At 41.1% G+C, this 21,096-nt stretch overlaps 2 protein-coding genes across 5 annotated transcripts in view; one reads left to right on the top strand and one right to left on the bottom strand.

The window, feature by feature from the left end:
* LOC139066103 (zinc finger protein 37-like) overlaps nucleotides 1-20,457 on the top strand; it is a 31,779-nt gene extending 11,322 nt beyond the window's left edge. For all 3 annotated transcript variants that reach the window (XM_070548014.1, XM_070548016.1, XM_070548015.1), the window contains one exon: nucleotides 19,184-20,457. In XM_070548014.1, the coding sequence (XP_070404115.1) occupies nucleotides 19,184-20,118 (935 nt within the window). In that variant the 3' untranslated portion in view covers nucleotides 20,119-20,457. The remainder of the gene's footprint in view (nucleotides 1-19,183) is intronic.
* Nucleotides 6,185-9,249, bottom strand: LOC139066105 (uncharacterized). Of its 2 annotated transcripts, XM_070548022.1 has the most exons (3): nucleotides 7,126-9,245; nucleotides 6,776-6,872; nucleotides 6,185-6,659 (listed from the first exon to the last, which is right to left on the bottom strand). In XM_070548022.1, exons 2-3 carry the CDS (start codon nucleotides 6,848-6,850, stop codon nucleotides 6,195-6,197), a joined length of 540 nt encoding a protein of 179 aa, XP_070404123.1. In that variant the 5' UTR covers nucleotides 6,851-6,872; nucleotides 7,126-9,245; the 3' UTR covers nucleotides 6,185-6,194. The 2 variants fall into 2 exon arrangements, with proteins under 2 accessions (XP_070404123.1, XP_070404124.1); XM_070548023.1 differs by having other exon boundaries at nucleotides 6,776-9,249.
* Nucleotides 20,458-21,096: the final 639 nt, after the last annotated feature.

Raw genomic sequence — 21,096 nt, 5'->3', positions numbered from 1 at the left:
GGGCCTAAGAAAAAGTAAGTGGGCACAATAAATGTAATTGAAAACAAGTATATTTTTGCGCGTGTGTCCTCCACATGTGCCCTAGCTTCATAATAACAATGTGCCGAGCTTCAGCACTCTGGCCTGCGCACGCCGATATGTTCCGTATTTGATCATTTTTAACGGTGTTGGAGGAATCTGAAGGTGAGTCATTCTGGCAGATTGTAATTAACACCCTGTCTCAGGCAGATGCTCTGACATTGTAAACCTCACACACAGAACATTGTGGATGTAACAAAATAAATCAAGAAATGATTCCCATTCAGGCTATTAACAGCGCGCTGAAGATCTGAAGCTCAGAGTGCGTCTGTCAGAGGTCAGACGCGTTCCAGCGGAACCACGGCTCACGGGTACACAAGTGAGCACATCTGGGCTGGGCAGAAGTAATTTTACAACATTGGTTTAAATAGCGCCGATAACGAGACGCGGTGACTGGAGCGGCTCATGGAGCTGTGCCGCGCGCGCACACAAACACAGAGATTCAATAAGCGCGCATGCCGCACAAACTCCGGCGCGCCGTCAGACTGAAGACAGAAATGAGCGCTGCCTCCTCTGTGATAAAAACTTTTAAGAGGTTTTATAACATTTTTCATTAATATAATATTCCATTTGACAATGTTTCAAGTGTAATGAGACCGTGGTCTGCTGCTAAAATATGAGACAAAACAACAAAATGATGAGGCTGAAATGCCAGACTCTTGTTATAAAAGGTTCTATAATATGTATTATATTGGTGTTGTCTAGTTCCCCGTTTCACATCTGATATTTAAGCTTGGTTTATGCTTGACGCATTCACTTTCCGCGCTGTGATGCGGCTCGCGGATGGAACGCGCTTCACAACTCGCAGCGTTTATGGTTTGTGCGGCTTGTCTCTGCGGTGAGCCAATATTCTCCCAAACTGAACGGGGCAGCATGGAGCTCTACGGCATGCATCCAACACTACACCATAGTAGAAGTAGAAATTACTGTTTACAACATGGCATTCCAGCATTTTTAACAGCGTTCTCTTCTTTTCCGACGGTGCGAGCTATTTCTCTGCAAGAATTATTAACAACATGTTGATCCCGGTGATCTCTGAGAGCTGAATCATACAAATGTCTGTATTTACGAACCACTGCCATACTAGTTCTTGCCGGTCCGCCATGTTTTTCCGCGTCCGACCATTGGCGTGGTCAGAAATTTTCCGAGGTGCGCGTTGCGGAAATCTTGGGCCATGCGGAGACGCGGTGGAGGGGCGTGGTTGTTAAAATGACGCAACTTTTCCGCGCGGAGCCGTGCGAACCTCGCGGACGCGTCAAGCATAAACCAACCTTTATAGTTAGATATTTTATTAAAAAAATGTGCCTACATTTCAATAACATTTTAGCGTATCGTTACCCCGTATACTACACAACGCTCAATGCAAAATTCGCCTTGATCTTGTAGATTCTTGCACGAGGGGAAAATCGGTAAAAAAAAAAAAAAAGTGGAAAAGTCGCAGTGTATGCCTAGCTTAACAAGGTAAAAGGTTATCATGAATTAGACTTTTTTTGATAATTTGGGTTTTATCTTTGACCTTGTGTCGGTGTACTCAACAATAAACAGACTACCGAACGAAGGGTGGCAAGTTTATGAAGGCGTCCAGTCAAAAGAAGAAAGATTTTCTTTTTGGTGATGGTGACCTGAAAGCATTTTATTATCTTCTATGGATATTTACTAAATCAGATAATGTAAAAGATGTTGTTTCTTCTATACTATCAAATGTTTTATTCATGATTTACTCTTAACCCTCACACTGTTATTCAGTCGAATTTTGTAACTCGCTGATAGCATTTTTTAATGAAAAGATTTAAAAAAATCTCCAGGGTATGGGCTCATCCTCTGGTGTCTTTGTCTCTGATGAACACTTTCCTCTGACATCCACATTCTCAGTTTGAGCTTCCTTCTGCTTCTGAGATTGCAGACCTTATCCGTAGCTCCAAATCTTCCACTTGTCTTCTGGGTCCCATCCCTACTAGTTTACTTAAAACTTCTGTGTCGGCCTTGCTTTCACTTATTGTATCAATTATCCACTCCTCTCTTGTTACTGGTGATGTCCATCAGTCACTGAAGTCAGCTATAATTAGCCCTATACTGAAAAAATCTGGGTTTGATCCTGATGACCTAAATAGTTTAAGACCCATTTCTAATCTCCATTTTCTTTCAAAAATCCTGAAGAAAACTGTAGTTTCACAGCTCCGTTGACATTTAACTCCCAATAATCTATTCGAACAGTTTCAGTCAGGTTTCCTTCCTCATCACTGTACAGAAACTGTCCTCATCAAAATAACCCTAACGATTTGCTAATGGCAGCTGATTATGGACTAATTTCCATTGTGGTTCTTTGGATCTTAGCGTTGCTTTTGATACAAGCTATCACTCCACTCTGTTGGCTAGGTTGGCATCTCTGGGGGTTTCTGGTATGGTGCTCCTCTGGTTCTACTCTTATTTCACTGACAGGACTCAGCATAGCAGAACTGCCTATGGCTTTCTCCCGGATCGTGGATGTCAACCTTTGCTCTAAGGTTGTTCCAGATTCGTCTGGCCAATCTCAATGCACCTTCCTTCAAGATGTTTAAGTCCATGTGTGGCAACAGTGACGTACAGTTCTGTGGTTGTTGTTGACAGCATTTTTGCCATATTTCTGCACTGTAGACAGACACACCAGCTGGGTGACTGTGGAGGACAAGATCCAGGTTGAGGGTGATCAGGGGTGAGACTCATCAGATCAAAAATTAGACTAGGTTCCCGTGTGAGATATCTTTGTAGAAGCTGTTGGCACTCTTCTAGCGTCAGTCTCTTTATCCTAGCCTGTGAATGCAAAATCACACTTTTAAATTGTTGTGCTTGGCTAATAGACTCATAAAACTTTCAAATACTACACGTTACATGCATAAGGAACTTGAGTGCAAAATGTTTGGAATAAAATGAAGTATATTCACAACATTTTTCTGTGTATTCACTGTAGCACAATGTAACTCATAATGTTGGATGGAGCAGAGTATGTTATGAATATGCTAGAATAAATCCACATAACATATTTCACACATTCAAATCATACAGGTTAAATATTTGGACTCGTAATGGAGCAAATCAAAAATAAAGGCTTTGCTTTTGGCCTTTTTTTGCACAAAATTATGATAAGTTAGTAGTTAGATATGCACACATACCTCTTAAACTGCCACCAACTGTTGCCGGAGTTGTTGGACCCTTTCTAAGTCATCCCGTGTAAGGTCAGCGAGCAGACCCCCACGGGTTCTAGCTTGACCTTGAACTCGGCCTCTTCCTCTGACACGGCTGCCTCCTTCCTGCTCTCGGCTCCCGCGGGTTGTTGATGCTGTCGCTCTTCCGGCCCTGGATCATCTCACTCAGTCTCTAGGTGCACTCCTCATCCTGGATCTTGGTCGGGATGGACCGGGCACAGGCTCGTATTCTGTATCGGAACCAACAAGACTTTCATCAGGAAAGCTCTAAACCAATCAGCAAAACAATCAGTGCGTTTACATGCTGCCAGTAACCCTTTTAAAACCCGGATATTCGCAATAACCCGGTTCGGCACGGCCATGTAAACACCGTCAAAAACCCGGATTTGCTCATAACCGGGTTTTTAAAAACCCGGTTACTGCACCTGGGTTAACCCTTTTCTAACCCGAATGTTTGGTCGTGTAAACGCATATCGGGATATCCCCATCCGAGCGTGTGTTCTGCGCTTGCTCTGTTCGCAAGGAATCTTGGTCTTTTGAGTAGCGACACATCTTGTATGCGCCAGAATACCGGAAGTAAACAATTGGGAGCAACATGGCGAGTCGCGGCACAGCACCACACTTTTGGAGTGACGAGGAAACCTCTGTGTTCATCGGTCTGGTGAAAAGTATGAATGTTATGTCTTTCATAGACGGCCGAAAGTACAGAGGCAGCGAAATCTACAAGAAGGTAACCGAAAAGTTACGCGAAGCGGGGTTTGTAAGGACACCAGACCAAGTGAAGTACCGCTGGAAGACGCTGAAAAAGGCCTACTACAAGGCGAAGAAACAAAACAGTACTAGCGGGTCCAATCCATCTTCTTTTCCACAGTTTGATTTAATGGACGACATTTTGGGCAATAGACCCATCAGTACAGCTGAAGAAAGTGGGGTAGATATTGGATTTGAGGACGTACAGGAGCAGTCAACCGACCAGCAAGGTAGGTTTGCGCGCCTTCTCCAAGCACAGTAGCTACGTAACTTAGTCCCACATTGTTAGCACCATTGTTATAATAAATAGGAATGTAACTAATTTGTAACACAAATGCTGCCTAACATGCACTGCCCCAGATTAATAATTATAGTAAACGTCACATAAATGTAAAGTCTGTTTGTTGCTGTTTTGTGGTTTCACGATGTGTAAAAAGACATCTTTTTTTTATTATTATTTCATACGAATTGTATTAATGCTATTTTACAGACAGTTATGGAACGCTTGACCAGACAGACGCAGCCACACCTACAGCAAGCGATACAACAAGTGGAAGTGGCTCACATCTTGAAGGAGAGGATGATGATGATGAAAACACAGGTAAGTCACATGACTTGCTCAATCCAATACGTATGCCAACAAAGGGCTTCGCTCTCGGAGGTAGATACATGCGTTGACCCATCTGTGTTTAACCTATCAGTAACATCGTTTTTAACATCAAGCTGTAACATTTTGCTTGTTTTTATTTCTGGCCAGATGCAAATATTGGAGAAGGTGGACCTTCAATGACTGTGCCTAGCCAGTCTACACCGCCATCAAATACCACTGCAGCTACTCCTGGTGAGCTTTCGAAATACTGTTACTGAAGGCATAACTGGTTATAGCGTATTGTAACCCCAGGTCACTCCTCCTCCTTGTGTAATGTCTGAAAATAGTACCTTTCTTTAGTGGATAATTTGATTGCAGTGATTATGAGATATTATGTAATATAACCGTGGACCCAAACTAAGGACTATTGTCACTTTTGCATTCTTAATAAACTCAGAATTGTAGGGAGATGTTTATGATGCAGGCGCAGGTGACATTCTGACACGTCACCTACAGGTAAAGAAACATCTTTTAGAATCCACAAGTTTCATAAGAATGCAAAAAGTGATAATAGTCGAACACTAAGATCGAACTTACCCAACACTTTCTAAGGCCTGTCATGTCTGCTCTAGGTTGGTCAAGTCGCAGGTTCAGGCACCGTGGAGCTGCTTCACTGACTCAGCATCAACAGTTCTTGGTGACAATGCAGCACACGCAGAACCAATGGTTTGAGCAGCAACGGCAGTTGAGACAAGCCAGTGATGAGGCATTCATGTCTCAAATGTTTTCTGAATCGACCCGTTCAATGGGTTTGGTTGTTACACAACTCCTCACAGGGTTAGGTGCATTATTCCAGCGGCCAACTCCTCAACCCATGTTTAGTAATTCTCATTCACAGCCTATGTTTCAGCCATACAACAACCATTTTGATAACAGGCAACCACCTGCTCCTCCACATCGATTTCCCTATTCTCATAACAATCAGCCTGAACATGATCACAGCGAGGACCAAGATTCTACACCATTCTGCCAACTGTAGTGTCCCACCTTATAATCCATTCATCTATTTGACAGTTGTTTTTGTGCATTTCCTATGAAGTTTGTTGTAGAAAATTATTTTTGTGAGAATTTTAAACTTTGCACCTTTTTTGCAGCTTTTGTACACCTTCTTTTTTTATTATGTAACAAACATTTTCAAAAACTCTTTGTTCCACATATGTGCAATATTTTTACATCTCGAGCCTTGTTCTGCCATAGTAGTTGATGTATTTATTCTCTATTATGGAAGGATAGGTGCGCCATAGCGCCTTACTTGAACCTCTGTTTTACCTCACATGTAAAAAGCAAAACCAGAATGTTATTTTGTTATGTGCTTTATTAAAGAACCAATGTTTTATTAAACTTACTAGAAAACTTGTATTTGTTGACATTTTATTTGAGCATTGCATATAACTGTTCTTTTTCAGAAGTGCACAGCAACAAAGGAGAAGGCAGATAAACATCTTATAAAACTTAGAAAATACAGCTGTTTGACAAATATCGAGCTTACAGTTTAACGTTGTTTGTTTCCTATCAGACCCGTTCGTCCTGCACACTCATGCTCTTACTAAGCGCTTACGGAGTGGGACACGTGCAGCAAGGTAATCTGTTAAGGCCCGTCTGATAGCTGAGGCTGCACTGTTATCAGCCCTATTTACCTGTGACACAGGCTGTGGAAACAGCCTTTCTACTGATGTGGCCTCCTCTGCCCATCTGGGATTAACATGCTCCTTCTCCATCTCACAAAAGTTGTGTAGAGCACAACAGGTTGCTACCACGTATGGTGTGAAAGTGAAATGGAAGTCACTGCGCTTCAACAGAACACGGAAACGAGATTTCAGTCGACCAAATGCTATCTCTATAGTTGTTCTAGCAGAACTCAAATAGACGTTAAAGCTTTCCTCTTGTGGTGTCAGTCTTGGGGACTGCAGATAGCCCTTCATTAGCCAGGGCAACAGCGGGTACGCAGGATCTCCCAGCAGGAAGAAATCCACATCCTGCCCCTCGATCTGCACTGCTCTCTAAAGTGGGACAGATAGAAATATTATTCTTCCTAAATTATGTCATAATACATCTTAGATATGTGGCAGGTATGCAACTTGCATTTAAATACCTAAAGTTTTAATGCATTACCCACCTTTGGGAAGGATTGTGCATTGTTGAACAGATTTGACTGGCGGAGTGCATTGGCGTCATGTGCTGAACCAGGCATTTTGCAGCTCACACTCCAAAAACTAAGGAAAATGTTTCACAGTGAATCAAGATGTAGTGGGAGCGGTGTGATTAGTGGCAAAAATTAGGAAAATTATTTCAGATCAGTAATGACAGAATTATTTGTACATATAACCTGTTGATGTTTTGTTGAACAGAGAACCTCTCAATTGATGTTTGTGAGTGGTTCTAATATAGCTTAGTGATGTGTGTCTGTCAAAATTATATACAAATCATAATCATGGATAAAAAAGCTGGGAATGGCAAAACACCTACCAGTATTTGTCATCACAGACTCCCTGGAGGACATAGGATGGCCATCCCTTCCTGTTTATGAAGTCTCTGTAGCCATCACTTGGAGGCAAGCAAGGGATGTGGCTCCCATCCACACAACCTATGATAAAAAGTAAAAAACAATTAAAAAAGTAAAAGTATGCACACAGCAGTGTAGCCTACATACATAGTATAGTTCACATTTAGCCTACTCAGAAAACTATTGACATTAACAAGACATAAGAGCAGGAAATATTTTACCTATGATTTGAGGAATGGAGTGGGCACGTTCAAATCTTTGTGCAATGCCACATGCCTCCTCCAAAGTGGGTACCCGGATCAGTGTTTTGATGACAGAGTCGACCATTCCGTGGCAGAATAGGTACACCATCTTCTTCACGGTGCTCTTGTGCACTCCAAATTGGTTTGCTATCAAACGATACTCGGCACAGCTTGCTAGTTTATACAGCACCATTGCAACGCGCATTCCTGTAGGCACTGGTGTGCGGATGGTTACTGCGCTGGGCTCCATCACTCTTTCCATCATACCACAAAGTTTAGCAAAAGATTGACGTGACATACGAAAATTCTCACGCCAATCCGTGTCCGTGAACTCCATCATTACAACCCGCTCCCACCAGTCCTGGCTGCGCACCTTCATCCAAAGTGTCCGCGGGGCTCTGGTGGTAACGGGTACCCTCGACATGTTGGATATGTTTAGCGCAGCTCTCTCTATATTTGCAATTTCTTCCTCACATACTCTCCTTCGAATGACGGCCAGTACGCACAGTCGTTGTAAGAGCTGCTGGTGGGTCAATACCAGCACTAAAGCGCAAACAAACGCGCTCGCTATCTCTTCCGAACTGGGAAACATGTTGTTGTTTTCTCGGACACCGGAACAAGATGACCTGGAAATGACGCATATTGCGTCTTGACGCCATCCATACGTCCTGACGCTACCCCAAAGTCCGCATTGAAAACGGGTTATGCAAATTGGGGTTGCCTCTTTCTTGTAAACGGGTTATCCCGATCAACTCAGAAACCCGAAAACCGACCTTAACCCGATCATAACCCGGATATTGGCTGCATGTAAACGTAGTCAATATAACTTATATGCTAACTGATAGCTTTTTTTTTGTAATGCTATAGTTGGCTATGAAGTAGGGCCCGACCGATATGCTTTTTTGGGACCGATACCGATATAAAACTTTTAACAAAGGCCGATAGCCGATATAATGGCCGATAAATCTCCCTCACAAAAAAGAAATAAAAAATAAAAATGTTCTTAAGATTAAACCCTTCATTCTCTGCCTTTTTGATGCTAACTTATTTCTCTATTGCACACCAAAGAACTGTCTCAATAACTCACTAGGGTTTCCAAGTAATGCAAATAAGATTTATTTTGCAGATCTCAAAACACAGAACACAAACTCAGTCACATCTAACATTCAAGTTTTTTGTTTTCTGAGTCTGTGGAAGTTAACTTAACTTGGTGAACTTATTCACCCTGGACAGGAAATAATAGCACAAACATAAATCACCAGATGGATCTTTAGTGAAGTAGTCCCACACCTTACTACTATCCTCTTTTTTCATCTGTAACAAAATAATCAGCATAAAAGTACAGTTGATACTAAGACAAAGTAAAATACATTAAATGTGGCATTTTTATACGTAAAGTAAAAAAATTATCATGTAAATAAATGATATCAGACATTATGGCTCAAAACCAATGGCTCTGTTTTTGTTTGGTTCCCCAGCTGTTATGGCTTTGTCATTTATTATTCAAGTATTTTTTTATTTTTTTCCTTCCACTGAATTTTCTACTCCTTTTGTTGTCAGTAGGGCTGTGGCGACGCATCGATGACGTCGACGGCTCGATTCTAAAAATTAGTCGACGTCAGATCTGGTAGTTGACGCACCACGCCCACTTGTTGCATCCCCAGGAGTTTGTAAATGGAGGAGGAATCTGACTGTTTTTCTTCTAGTTCGCCCTCTTCTCCGCCTTCACTAACATCTCCGCCAAATACCGAAGACCTGGAACAATGTCAGTCCGCTACGAGATTCCTTTCCTGTTTTGCCCGCCTTCGTCTCCCGGCAACGGACAACAACTTCCGGGGTCAAATGCGCTGCTCCGTCTCTACTGCAGATGTAGAAAATCACCGGGAGCATTTCTCCCTTCATAAAGAAGCTTCTTTCAGACATTGGGAGAGCTGTTTTGGTGGTAGCAGTCTCTCCTCCGTGCTGGTCTGTTTGCTGGGTGTTTTTGGCTCATTTAAACTTGGTAACTTAAACTTAACGTTGGTAAAGCTACTGTTAGCATTTTCGCTAACAGCTTCTTGCGTTTGGACAAGCTGTTATGTTTTGGTTTAGAGTTCATCTTTTTTGTGGTGCAGATCTCCCTTTTATTACATTTAGAGTGTTGTGGGTTTTCGGTTTAGTTTAAAATATCACCTTAAGTTTGGTTTAACCGCCCAGTTTAGAATTTGGACCTTTGGAGATCCTTATTTTGGTCCAGAACCCTGTAATCTTTGCCCAGTGGGACATCCCATGTTATTTGTACTTTTGTTTTAATTTCCCACAGGCAGAATTAGTTTTATTATTCCCAACCTGTGGATGGAAAGATTTAGGTTTTTTTTTTTTTTTGTAAATAAACCTGATCATATTTTTAACTTTTAAATCCCGTTATTGTCCCTTCCTTTTTGCACACGAGCCGAACTCCCCAGGAAGGGTCGTACCACTCACCTCACACACATAAGTGACCAAAACAAGCAGCATGGAGACACTCCGTCTCCAACCACCTCTCAGGCAGCAGCCTGCACTCCCAAGTTCTATATGTCACCAGAACATAACCAACCACAACACAATAAAAGCAGTGTTATACAAAATGGAAGGCCTGTAGTGTTTATTCTCTTACAGTAACAATTTATCAATTTTTGGGAGGAATTTATTTGAGACTTTTTGGTTTTTATTAATTGTGCAATAGAAAAATAATCGCTAGATTAATCATCTAAATAGTCATTAGAATAGTCGACTATTCGATAAAGTAATCGTCAGAATAATTGTTTTAAAAATAATCGTTTACCCCAAGCCCTAGTTGTCAGGTTTTTTTCTAGTTTTCTTCTTTCCCTTTTAGGTTTCTTTCTTCTTCTTTTAAATTATTTTCATTTATAGTTCCTCCCATGTTCCCCTGCTGTACTCTGCTCCCACTCACAGCTCCTCCTCATAACTAGTCCTCTGTCATCTCTCACTCCTCAGTGCCGTTCAGTTTCAGTCATACTCTGCTGGTTTCAGCATCCTAGCTACCTGTTTTTATTTCTGTCACCTGATTTTTGGCATTAAAATACTTTTGAGTTTTACATTTTTGTGTTTTGGATCCTTTCCAAAGCCGACAGTATTAGGAAAATAAAAAAAAGATATGTTAAATGACTAGTATGTTTCAATATATAAGCCTTATATAAAAATATAACAATAATAATAATAATATATTTTATTTCAACAGCGACTTTCTAAACACTCAAGGACACTTTACAGACAGAGATAAAATACACTACAATAAAAGATAGAACAGCATAAAACAAACATACAGATTGGAGCAAAGAGAGTAACTATTGGAATGCTAGACGGAACAGGTGGGTTTTGAGTCTGGTTTTAAAGAGAGTGAGGGAGTCAATGTTACGGAGGTCAGGAGAGAGTGAGTTCCAGAGCTGGGGAGCAGAGCGACTGAAGGCCCAGCCCATAGTGACCAGACGGAAAGGTGGGACAGAGAGGTGGATGGAGGAGGAGGAGGACCTGAGGGAACGGGTGGAGGTTGAAGGATGAAGGAGGTCTGAGAGGTACGGGGAGCTAGGTTATGGATGGCTTTGAATGTATATAGCAGAATTTTGAATTGGATTCTGGAAGTGACTGGGAGCCAGTGGAGCTGCTGGAGAACAGGGGTGATGTGGTGGAAGGAGGGAGTTCTGGTAATGATGCGGGCTGCCGAGTTCTGGAGAAGTTGGAGTTTATGGAGGGATTTGTGAGGAAGACTGAAGAGAAGAGAGTTGCAGTAGTCAATACGGGAAGTGATGAGGCTATGGACAAGGATGGCGACCGAGTGAGTTGTGAGGGAGGGGCGTAGGCGGTTAATGTTACGTAAATGGAAGTAGGCAGACCGGGTAATATTGTTTATGTGGGACTGGAAGGATAGTGAGGAGTCGAGGATGACACCCAGACTCTTGACCTGAGGGGAGGGGGAAATTAAGGAGTTGTCGGCAGGAAGTGTAAAGCTGTGGATTTTGGATAGTAAAGATTTAGTGCAGACAAGTAACATTTCTGTTTTATCACTGTTAAGTATGAGAAAGTTTAATGTGAACCAGTCTTTGATTTCAGATAAACAATTTGTGAGGGAGGAAGGAGGGCGTGAAGAGGAGGGTTTGGAGGATACATAGAGCTGGGTGTCATCCGCGTAACAATGAAAATGGATGTCAAATTTACGGAAAATATTTCCCAGGGGAAGAAGGTAAGTGATGAAAAGGAGTGGACCGACAACAGTAGTGACAGTGAAGGGACGGGAAGTGAAGGATTTGAGTTGAATAAACTGAGTACGGCCAGAGAGATATGAACGGAACCAATCAAGCGGGGTATGAGAAATGCCAAGGGAAGACAATCTATGGAGGAGGATGGTGTGAGAGATGGTATCGAAGGCCAAACTCAAGTTGAGGAGGATGAGGATGGAGAGCAGTCCAGCATCGGCAGCAGTGAGGAGGTCGTTAGTGATTTTTATGAGTGCAGTTTCTGTACTGTGGCCAGGGCGAAAACCAGACTGGAAGGGCTCATAGAGGCTATTGAGGGTGAGATGTGCATGTAGTTGAACAGAGATTATTTTTTCCAGGATTTTTGAAAGAAAGGGAAGATTTGAGATGGGACGAAGATTAATGAAATTATTGGGATCAGTACTGGGTTTTAATATTGGAGTAATAGATGCAGTTTTTAAAAGTGAGGGAACAATACCGGTAGAGATGGAGGAGTGGATTATGGCGGTTATGAGAGGGAGAAGGGAGGTGAGACATGTTTTAACCAAAAGTGTAGGGAGCGGGTCGAGAGAGCAGTTGGTGGGCTTGGATTTACAGATAAGATCAGATATTTCGGATGAGGTGGGAAGAAGAAAGGAACAAAATGACTGGCGGGGTGAAAAAATCTCAGGGGGAGGGGAAGAGCTTGGAATTGATTGCTGGTGTATGGAAGCAATTTTCTGAGTAAAGAAGGTTATTAAAGAGTTTAAAGCTGAAACAACTAATCGATTTAATCGATTATAATCGATGATTAAAATAGTTAACAACTTTTTTAGTCATCGATTAGTTGTTTAATAATCACATTTTACCGCATAAAGTCTATTTTTACCACAATCTGACATCGGTTACAATCTGTTAAATTTGCCGCCAGTGTGTGGCAGTAATGAGCCACTGATCTACCAGTGGAGCCGTAGAAGAAGAAACGAGCCAATAAGTGCCCTCGGTTTTCATGACGTAACACGTTACTAACGCGCATCTTGCTGTGAGAGATGGCGGAACAAGAAGAAATACGGAAGAAAAATAGAAGCGACAAAACTGAAGAGAAACCCCGGACAAAAACCTCACGTATATGGGAGCACTTCACTCTAGATGCCATGAAAAGACGGGTGACCTGCAAAATATGCAAAAACCATCTAGCATGGCACGGAAGCACGACGTCCCTAAGTGAACATTTGAGACGAAAACGTGGGGGCAAATGCAGCAGAGGAAGCGCCAGCCCGATAAGTAACAGAAAATAAACAAGCTAAATATACTACACGCAGATCAAATTTGGGACTTAGTGTTTTAGCTGAGTTCGTTATAGTGAATGTTAAACATGTTTTTGTTTGCCGCGTCAGTCTACGGTGTTCTACTTCTGATTGACTAAATGCAATAGTGAATCTCCTCCGTGTTGTGTATCATGCGCTTGCCAAATTTAGCACGTCTGTTTATAAGAATGTTCTCATTAAGAGAAAAATGGCACAAACCCATAACTATGTTCCTCATTCAAAAAAGGACAACTCTGCGGTGAAAAATATACAGACGAGCTGTGTCCAGGTGAATATAACGCGGCATAGTTGTACGCTTTCAATTTTTAAATACAGGAGAAATTCAGAAAGTAATATTTTTTTACTATTAAAAGGCTGTTTTACTATCTAACGCTGTAAAACGCCTCACAACACATTTTTATCATGTTTCTTAAACAGTATTACACAAAATAAACATTTTTCACATTTCTCTAGCTAATTTAAACACTCCCGACTCAAAGTAAAAACCTCATGAGCTTCTTAGAGCTTTTTAATGGTAAAAAAAAAAATTGAATTTTTTTCTGAATATCTCCTGTTGCGGGCTATTTTGTAGAACGTAACCCTCAAAATAACGTGAGGAAATATGGGTTTTCTGTCACAAAGGTGGTGCGGGACGCAGCTGGGTCAAAGCTGGGTCGCTGAGAACTTTCACCCACAGATTAAGACCTGAACGCCAGCGAGTCTGGGAGGAAACCATAACATCAGCCACCTGCAGTCTACCAGAAGATGTTTTTTCCATGAGTTGTACCCAGACCAAGTCAAAACATAAAGTTTAAACTTCCTTTTCTTGATTTTAATGTTAAAGTAACCATTATCATTTTGCTCATTATAAATGTGTTTAATCAAATGAATGACTATTATGCTTTTGGGTAATTATAATGGATTAATGAATCCATTCTCAAATAGTGTTGAGAGTGTTTGCTGCTGACCTTCACACACAAACATTCACACACCCACACACACCTGCTCACAGTAAACTCAAAACACATTTGATGACGCACACGTTTGCTTTGAGAAGAGAAAGGTTTTTGGTAAGTTTCAGTCTTAACATTCAGTTCGTGCTTGACAACGAAAGAGAGTGGACCTGAAAACCGAAAGGGGGGCAGAGCCGGCTGGCTCGTTTCTCCCCCCTTTCACGCTGTTTCTGCCAAGCCAGGCAGAATAGCTGAATCGCGACTTCTAACGCAGACTAATTACCGAGTCTTTTGATTTCTGAGTGAATTAACTTAAGAAAGCGCGTCGACAAAACACTTTACCATCAACGTGCACCGAGGGCAACTCTGGACCGGTTCCGTTCGACACCTACGTCTCCTGTCAGCCGCCGGTGTCATCTGGATGAACCACAACATCCTCCACGGCCCGGATCCGAAAGAGGGTCCACAAGAGTTCGGTGAGACAGCACGGTGTTTAGCGTTTTGATGCATCTTTTCCAACTAAACCTAAGTTTATTCAAACCATCACTTTTCACTCAGACACCTGTTTCTTCCTGAAGCAAAATCAGATGCACACACGCATCCATCTCACATCATATCACTCTCACAACTCACAACATTCTCAATCTTCATAAATTCACCAGAAGGTCTATTTGAGCAAGAACAGCATATCAACTGTTAAAGATTGTCCCACAAAGTTGCCAATGTGATTGTTATTTCCTGTTTGTCGATTTTCAAAATCATTAGTTTAATTTGAAGAATTAAAACTTTTAATCGTCAAACTGGTTTCCTCATTGAACTGAAACACAGACACTCAGATATTATCGGCAGTTTATGGATGAAAACAACCTTTGAGTCTTCTGAACAATATAAAATTTGGTTATTGATTTATTAAAAATTAATATTCCGAATTAATACGTAGCATGGTTCCTCTTTCATAAAAGAGCATAAAACCACAACGCCACACTATTAAAAGGCTGTTTTACTATCTAACGCTGTAAAACGCCTCACAACACATTTTTATCATGTTTCTTAAACAGTATTACACAAAATAAACATTTTTCACACTTCTCTAGCTAATTTAAACACTCCCGACTCAAAGTAAAAACCTCATGAGCTTCTTAGAGCTTTTTAATGGTAAAAAAAAAATTGAATTTTTTTCTGAATATCTCCTGTTGCGGGCTATTTTGTAGAACGTAACCCTCAAAATAAATGATCACTGTATATTGTTAATTAATTTAAATAATATAATATTGATTTAGTGTTGTAATGTGTGTGCTGCTTTATTTTATATGTGTACTTATTTCAGTCAATTTGTGTTTCTTATGCAGAAAAAAAACAAGCAACGATGGACAACTACATGGGGAACAAGACACTCACCCCCCCAGCAATGCATACCACCTACAAACTCTATTCTAAACATGCTGGTAAAAGACATGAGGCCACTATACATGGTGGAAGGAGCAGGCTTCCAGCTAGTGCTAAAAAATTATTCTGGACTGATATTTTGCACTGTTTAGCTCATTTTACACCGCTGACTGTGTTCATGTGCAATAAAATAGATTGCAGTCAACTGCACAATTCTCTTATGTTTTTTTTTTCCTTAACTGAAATGCATTCATCACTTGTATAGGTTAAGTAGCTAAACAATAACAAACTGATTAATCGAAAAAATAATCGACAGATTAATCGATTATGAAAATAATCGTTAGTTGCAGCCCTACCCACGTTGTTTTCAGGACACCACCTAGACAACCAGCGGTTGAAGGACAGCATGCAGCTAAACATGTCGTCACTGGTCCGATCAGGCAGGGGGCCAGAGAAAATTACGGAGTCCGACATTGTTTTGGCAAACTTGCACACCGAAGCAACATTAATTTTAGTGACCTCCAATTGGCGTAACCGGGTGCCGTTACCGCCAGCGTGAATAACAATCTTACTGTATTTACGCTTATCCTTAGCCAGCAGTTTCAGATAAGATTTAATGTCGCCCGCTCTGGCCCCAGGTAAACATTTAACTATGGTTGCTGGACTCTCTAATGCCACGTTTCTGACTATGGAGCTGCCAATGATCAGAGTCGGCTTATCAGTGATTGCGTCACTGAGCGAGGAAAATCTGTTAGAAACGTGGATGGGTTGGTGGTGGCCCACGGGCTGGGTTCTATGCTTCCTGCGTACCATCACCCAGCCGGCTTGAGGTCCCGGCTGCTTGGGTTCTGCTGGAGGATCGCTACGGGGTGGTTCTGAGCTAGTTAGCCCCGCGCTAGCTAAGTAGCTACGGCTGTTTACGGGTTTTTCAACAGCGCGGAGCAGGGACTCCAATTCCAATACCCTCGCCTCCAAAGCTCCAAAAATGCTACATTTATTACACATACAATTATCACTAAAGGAGGTAGAGGAGTAACTAAACATCTGACACAGAGAGCAAGAGATAGGAGAAGGAGAAGCAGAGACAGAAGTAGCCATAGCCGTGCTGAGGCTAAGCTAACTGGACGAGCAAACTGTTAAACACCAAATAAACTGCATGCAAACTCAAATGGTTCCCTAAAAGCTAGGTGGAACAACAGAAAATGTGTCTTTTAGCATGCTTATGTGCCACAGTAACTCAGAGATATCCTAGTACAGAGAAATTAAATCAGTTTTAGCGAGCCCCAAACACCAAACAGCTACACGTAGTGCAACACTGAAAACAGGAAACAGGAAACGCCTTACCGCCAGGTGCAGCCAATCAAGCTATGAAGTTGATTCTTATCAAAAAGGCATCAGATGCTATCTGTGTGTCTACCTCACCCTTTGGAAGACCCTCTTCATGGATCCGAAGGTCAGAGAGGTCGGATGACCTCTGGCACCGAGGTTGTAGAATACTGTAGCACCGACTCTAAAGTCCATAGATGTTTTCCGGGTTGCAACAGATGGATGGAACCATTGCATCTAGACTGACCCTTAAGAAATCGGAACAAGATCAGCTTTGTTGTGCAGGAACCGTTTGATGTGTCAGCAGTATGCAGCTTTTAGCAGGGTTTTGGCAGCTTGCCAAAAATTGTCTGGGTCAAAGAGGTGTTGCTCCGGACAGCCGTTCCGAAGCGTTCTGTAGAACTGAATGCTGAATGATTGAACGCTGGAATGCGACTGCTGAATCACTTGAGTGATCCTGTTTTAATATTCTCATATTATAGTTTACTTGGTTAATCGGAACGTGCCATGTTAAGGTTTATTACCAAGAAAACCTCAGACATCACGCCTTCTTGAGATACCGGATGCTCTGATCTGGGGTAAAGAAATATCTATGTGTCATGAGTTTAACTTAACTTTAATTTGTCCTTGTGTCTGGGTGCAGGTGACGATTGCCTTGTCATATTAAACATTACTGATTACTATATATATATATATATATATATATATATAAATCATTCAATGTAATAATTAATTTCATACTTTCAGTAATTCAAGAACAGATCAATCAACCTTATTGATTTAAGCACAGATTAATCAAAACATTATTATTATCCATATAATATTTGTTAATTTCATTTCTTGAAAACGTTAACTTTATTCAGAGAGTGGGCACTCCTGCCGTGTTATAGAAAAAGGCTTTGTTTGGGAACACAGGCTGACAACGTGTTCCTCCTGAAATGTCAACAAGGTTGCAGTATCCTTCTGGGCTTCAGGAAGAGAGTGTAAAATCCACCTTGGAGAATAGAATTAGGTCTGCAGATGACCAGTGGCATGTAGGTCAATCTGTAGGTGAAAATGGACAATTTCTGGACATTCCACTATTTCCAGGAATCCAAAATATACCCCCTGGATGCGTTCCAACCAGAAAATATGGAGCCCCCGTCTGTTCTTATTGTTAAAAAAAATATTTTGTCAATCACGTTGAACGACCAGGTAACCAAATACATGATTTAATAAAAAAGTTGACATTTGATAGAGAAAAAGTCATTTTTGCTGGCATTACTGCTTAAAATCATAGCTGCCTTATAAGTAAAACACCTGCTGCTTCATTAAAATACAAGTGTTATCCTGTGGCAGCTTTCCCGTCTCAACAGGGAGGACAACGACCTTCCTCAGACCACGCTGGTCTGTGTTATCAGTTATACTCCCATGGAAAACGGCATGTTGACTGAATGCACCTGGTTTTGTGTGAGGGAGTTGTGGCATTGTTTTTACTCCCTACATTAAACAGCTTTCCACCTGAATGTCTACGGAGCAGTTTAGGAATGTGATGTGATGTGTGTGCGTTGCTTGTGTGTGTAATAAAAGCCCTAAGAGAACGGACGTTGTCTGAGACTGTGTGAACCAAGCTTACGGGTCTGTATGGACATTGCTCCCTTTGCAACGAAAACTGAACAATAATATCGCTCTAATCCTCTGTGCGTTTGACTTCTCTTAAGGTGACCTGGTTTTATTAAAAAATAACCCAACACTCAACAAAAGACGAGACTGAATTTGAAAATATTAACACCTCTTCGAAAACAGAAAAAAACATTGGATGTTGGTTTTTAGTGGAAAATTGAAAAAAAAAAAAGAAAGGTTAAACAGATTAGCTGGTGCTGTTTTGCTGGAATGAGGAAAGATCTGTAAAAGCAAACTGTAGTGGTGTGATGCCATATCTGTCTGGGAATGTTACTGTGATGGCTCTCGATCGTGGGGCGGTTTCTACCGTTGTCTTTCAAACGATCACTGCATGTGACTGGAAAATAAACGAGATGTAATCACTGCAACGCATGTCAGTCAAATAGGCAGTCCATAGTTGAAGTGGGCAAAAATACATAATTTCTCTAAAAATAAGACTGAGTTATGCTCCTGATTCTAATAAAGCCTAAGTTCAAATAGTCCAAAATTGATGTAAAAGTCGTTTCAAATAATCTGTAGCCATCTTGTTTACCTACGTCGCATTATCCCACTCACCAAACCAATAGAGCACCTTGATTGGCCCACAAAGCCAAAAGAGCTCTGTAATTGATGCACCATTGTGGAACAATCACAGTGCTCTATTGGTTTGAAACCCCAATAGAGCGCTGTGATTGGCCTACCAGAATGCAGCTAGGGGACCATGGGGCATTCCTAGACCAAACTTTTCAAAACAAGTTTGGTCTACTTCACTAGGCTAGTGATGCCTGTGGCCATAAACAGATCTTTGTGCTTATTCGATGTTTATTTTGTGCAAGTAAGAGCTAGTCTGAGGTCTCATTATTTTCCAAACATCTGTATTTGCAACAGATTAAAGTAAAATGTGATTTATTTATTTTTTATCTCAATAATCTACATTTTCTTTTATCCTGTCCAGAACCTCCACAGCATCAAGTTTGGGGAGAAGAGAAGGTTCTGACTGACCAGCAGCTCTTTAACCAGGAGTCGACCTCCAGTCTGGATCAGGAGGAACCAGAACCTTCACTGATCAAGAAAGACCAGAAAGAACTCTGTATCCATCAGCATGAAGGGCAGTTTTTTCTGAAGCAGGAAAATATTACCTTCATAGAGACTTCTCCTTCTGAAGAAACAGACTGCCATGAACCAGAACCAAACATGAACCAACCCTTGTGTCAGAGTACTACAGAAGCTGACAACCAAGATCAGGGTGGATGCAGGAAAAATAACTCAGAATCAAACGGCAATGAAGAACTGACACGTAACAAAAGACGTCAAAAAACCAGTCATCATAGAGACAGTGTAAATGGTCATAAGCTAAAAAGGCAGAAGAGGGCTCACAGAGGTGAAAGGCCATTTTCGTGTGAGCTCTGTGGAAACTATTTCAGTCACAAGTGTTTTTTAAATGTTCACATGAGAGCTCACACAGGTGAAAAGCCATATCCATGTAAAACTTGTGGTAAATGTTTTAGAGACAGTGGTCACTTAACTAAACACATGAGAACTCACACAGGTGAGAAGCCATATTCATGTAAAACTTGTGGTAAATGTTTTAATGACAGTGGTCACTTGACTACACACATGAGAACTCACACAGGTGAGAAGCCATATTCATGTAAAACTTGTGGTAAATGTTTTAGAGACAATGGTTCCTTGACTAAACACATGAGAACTCACACAGGTGAGAAGCCATATTCATGTAAAACTTGTGGTAAATGTTTTAGAGACAATGGTTCCTTGATCGCACACATGAGAACTCACACAGGTGAGAAGCCATTTCAATGTAAAAGTTGTAGTAAATGTTTCACACGGCGTTTTGCTTTGATTAATCACATGAGAACTCAACACATGTGAAAGGTCTTTTCCATGTTTGTTCTGTAGGAGATTCAACCAGACATTTTCTCTTTTTTTTTTTTCCGTGTCCTGTCTGGCTGTGAAGCAAGCAGAATTGATGTCTGAATGCTGGTGACAAACCTTACAGATTTACTCTAAGGTGGAGCATCAAAGCGTTTGCTTTTAATGTCACGCCTGATACTCAAAACTTTATTGTTATTGTTGTTGAAGGCATTGTAATTCCGACCAAACACGGAGACAGAGGTGAATAACCAGACATTTTCTTTGAACTTCTCATGAAAATTCACACGAGATTTTGTTCACAAGTGTGCTTTCATTAAAGCATTTTCTACATTTAAATTTTGTCAATGGTTTTTTTTAAATACATGTTTTAAATTTTATTTAGCAGTAAATCTCTTGGGGGTACAGTATGAATGAATGCCTTGTGAGAACATTTCTGTAGAAAAAAATCTCTCACTCTCCTGTTTGAAGAAGTAAAGGTTAGTCAGAAGAGTGGGATGGAATGGCAGGATTTGGAGAGAGACTCATTAATAATCATGATGTAGGAACATCTTGCCTCTGACTAACAGCAACGCGGCTGTCTCGCTGCTCCCGTTAGCTTTTCTTGGGTAAAAATGCAGCAGGGTTTCAGCTACATGTATTTTGCCGTGGCGCGCCACCACGGCAAAATAAAAACCACCACACCTTCAGAAGGATTAATTTTTTTTTAAAACAACATACCTTAAGAATTATATTTTGGGTAAACATTAAAATTATGTAAATATGAGACATATGTAGTTTATATTTGCACATGTATACTAACCATAATCAGTTTTAAATGAATTTAAATATAACAAAACTTTAATTTTTTTTTACTTTGAATAACCAGTACTGCTGGTTTCTCCCTGTGTGCGAAGGTTCCCTAAACGCGCATCATGCACAGTGCGCAGGGCATGGCCAGAATGGCATCAAGCAGACAGGTTTATGAAAAGAAAAACG

This window comes from Nothobranchius furzeri, chromosome 2, assembly GCF_043380555.1.
Source record: "Nothobranchius furzeri strain GRZ-AD chromosome 2, NfurGRZ-RIMD1, whole genome shotgun sequence".
NCBI lineage: Eukaryota > Metazoa > Chordata > Actinopteri > Cyprinodontiformes > Nothobranchiidae > Nothobranchius > Nothobranchius furzeri.
Note: the sequence above shows the minus strand (reverse complement) of the source record. Positions and strands in the feature narration are given on the sequence as shown.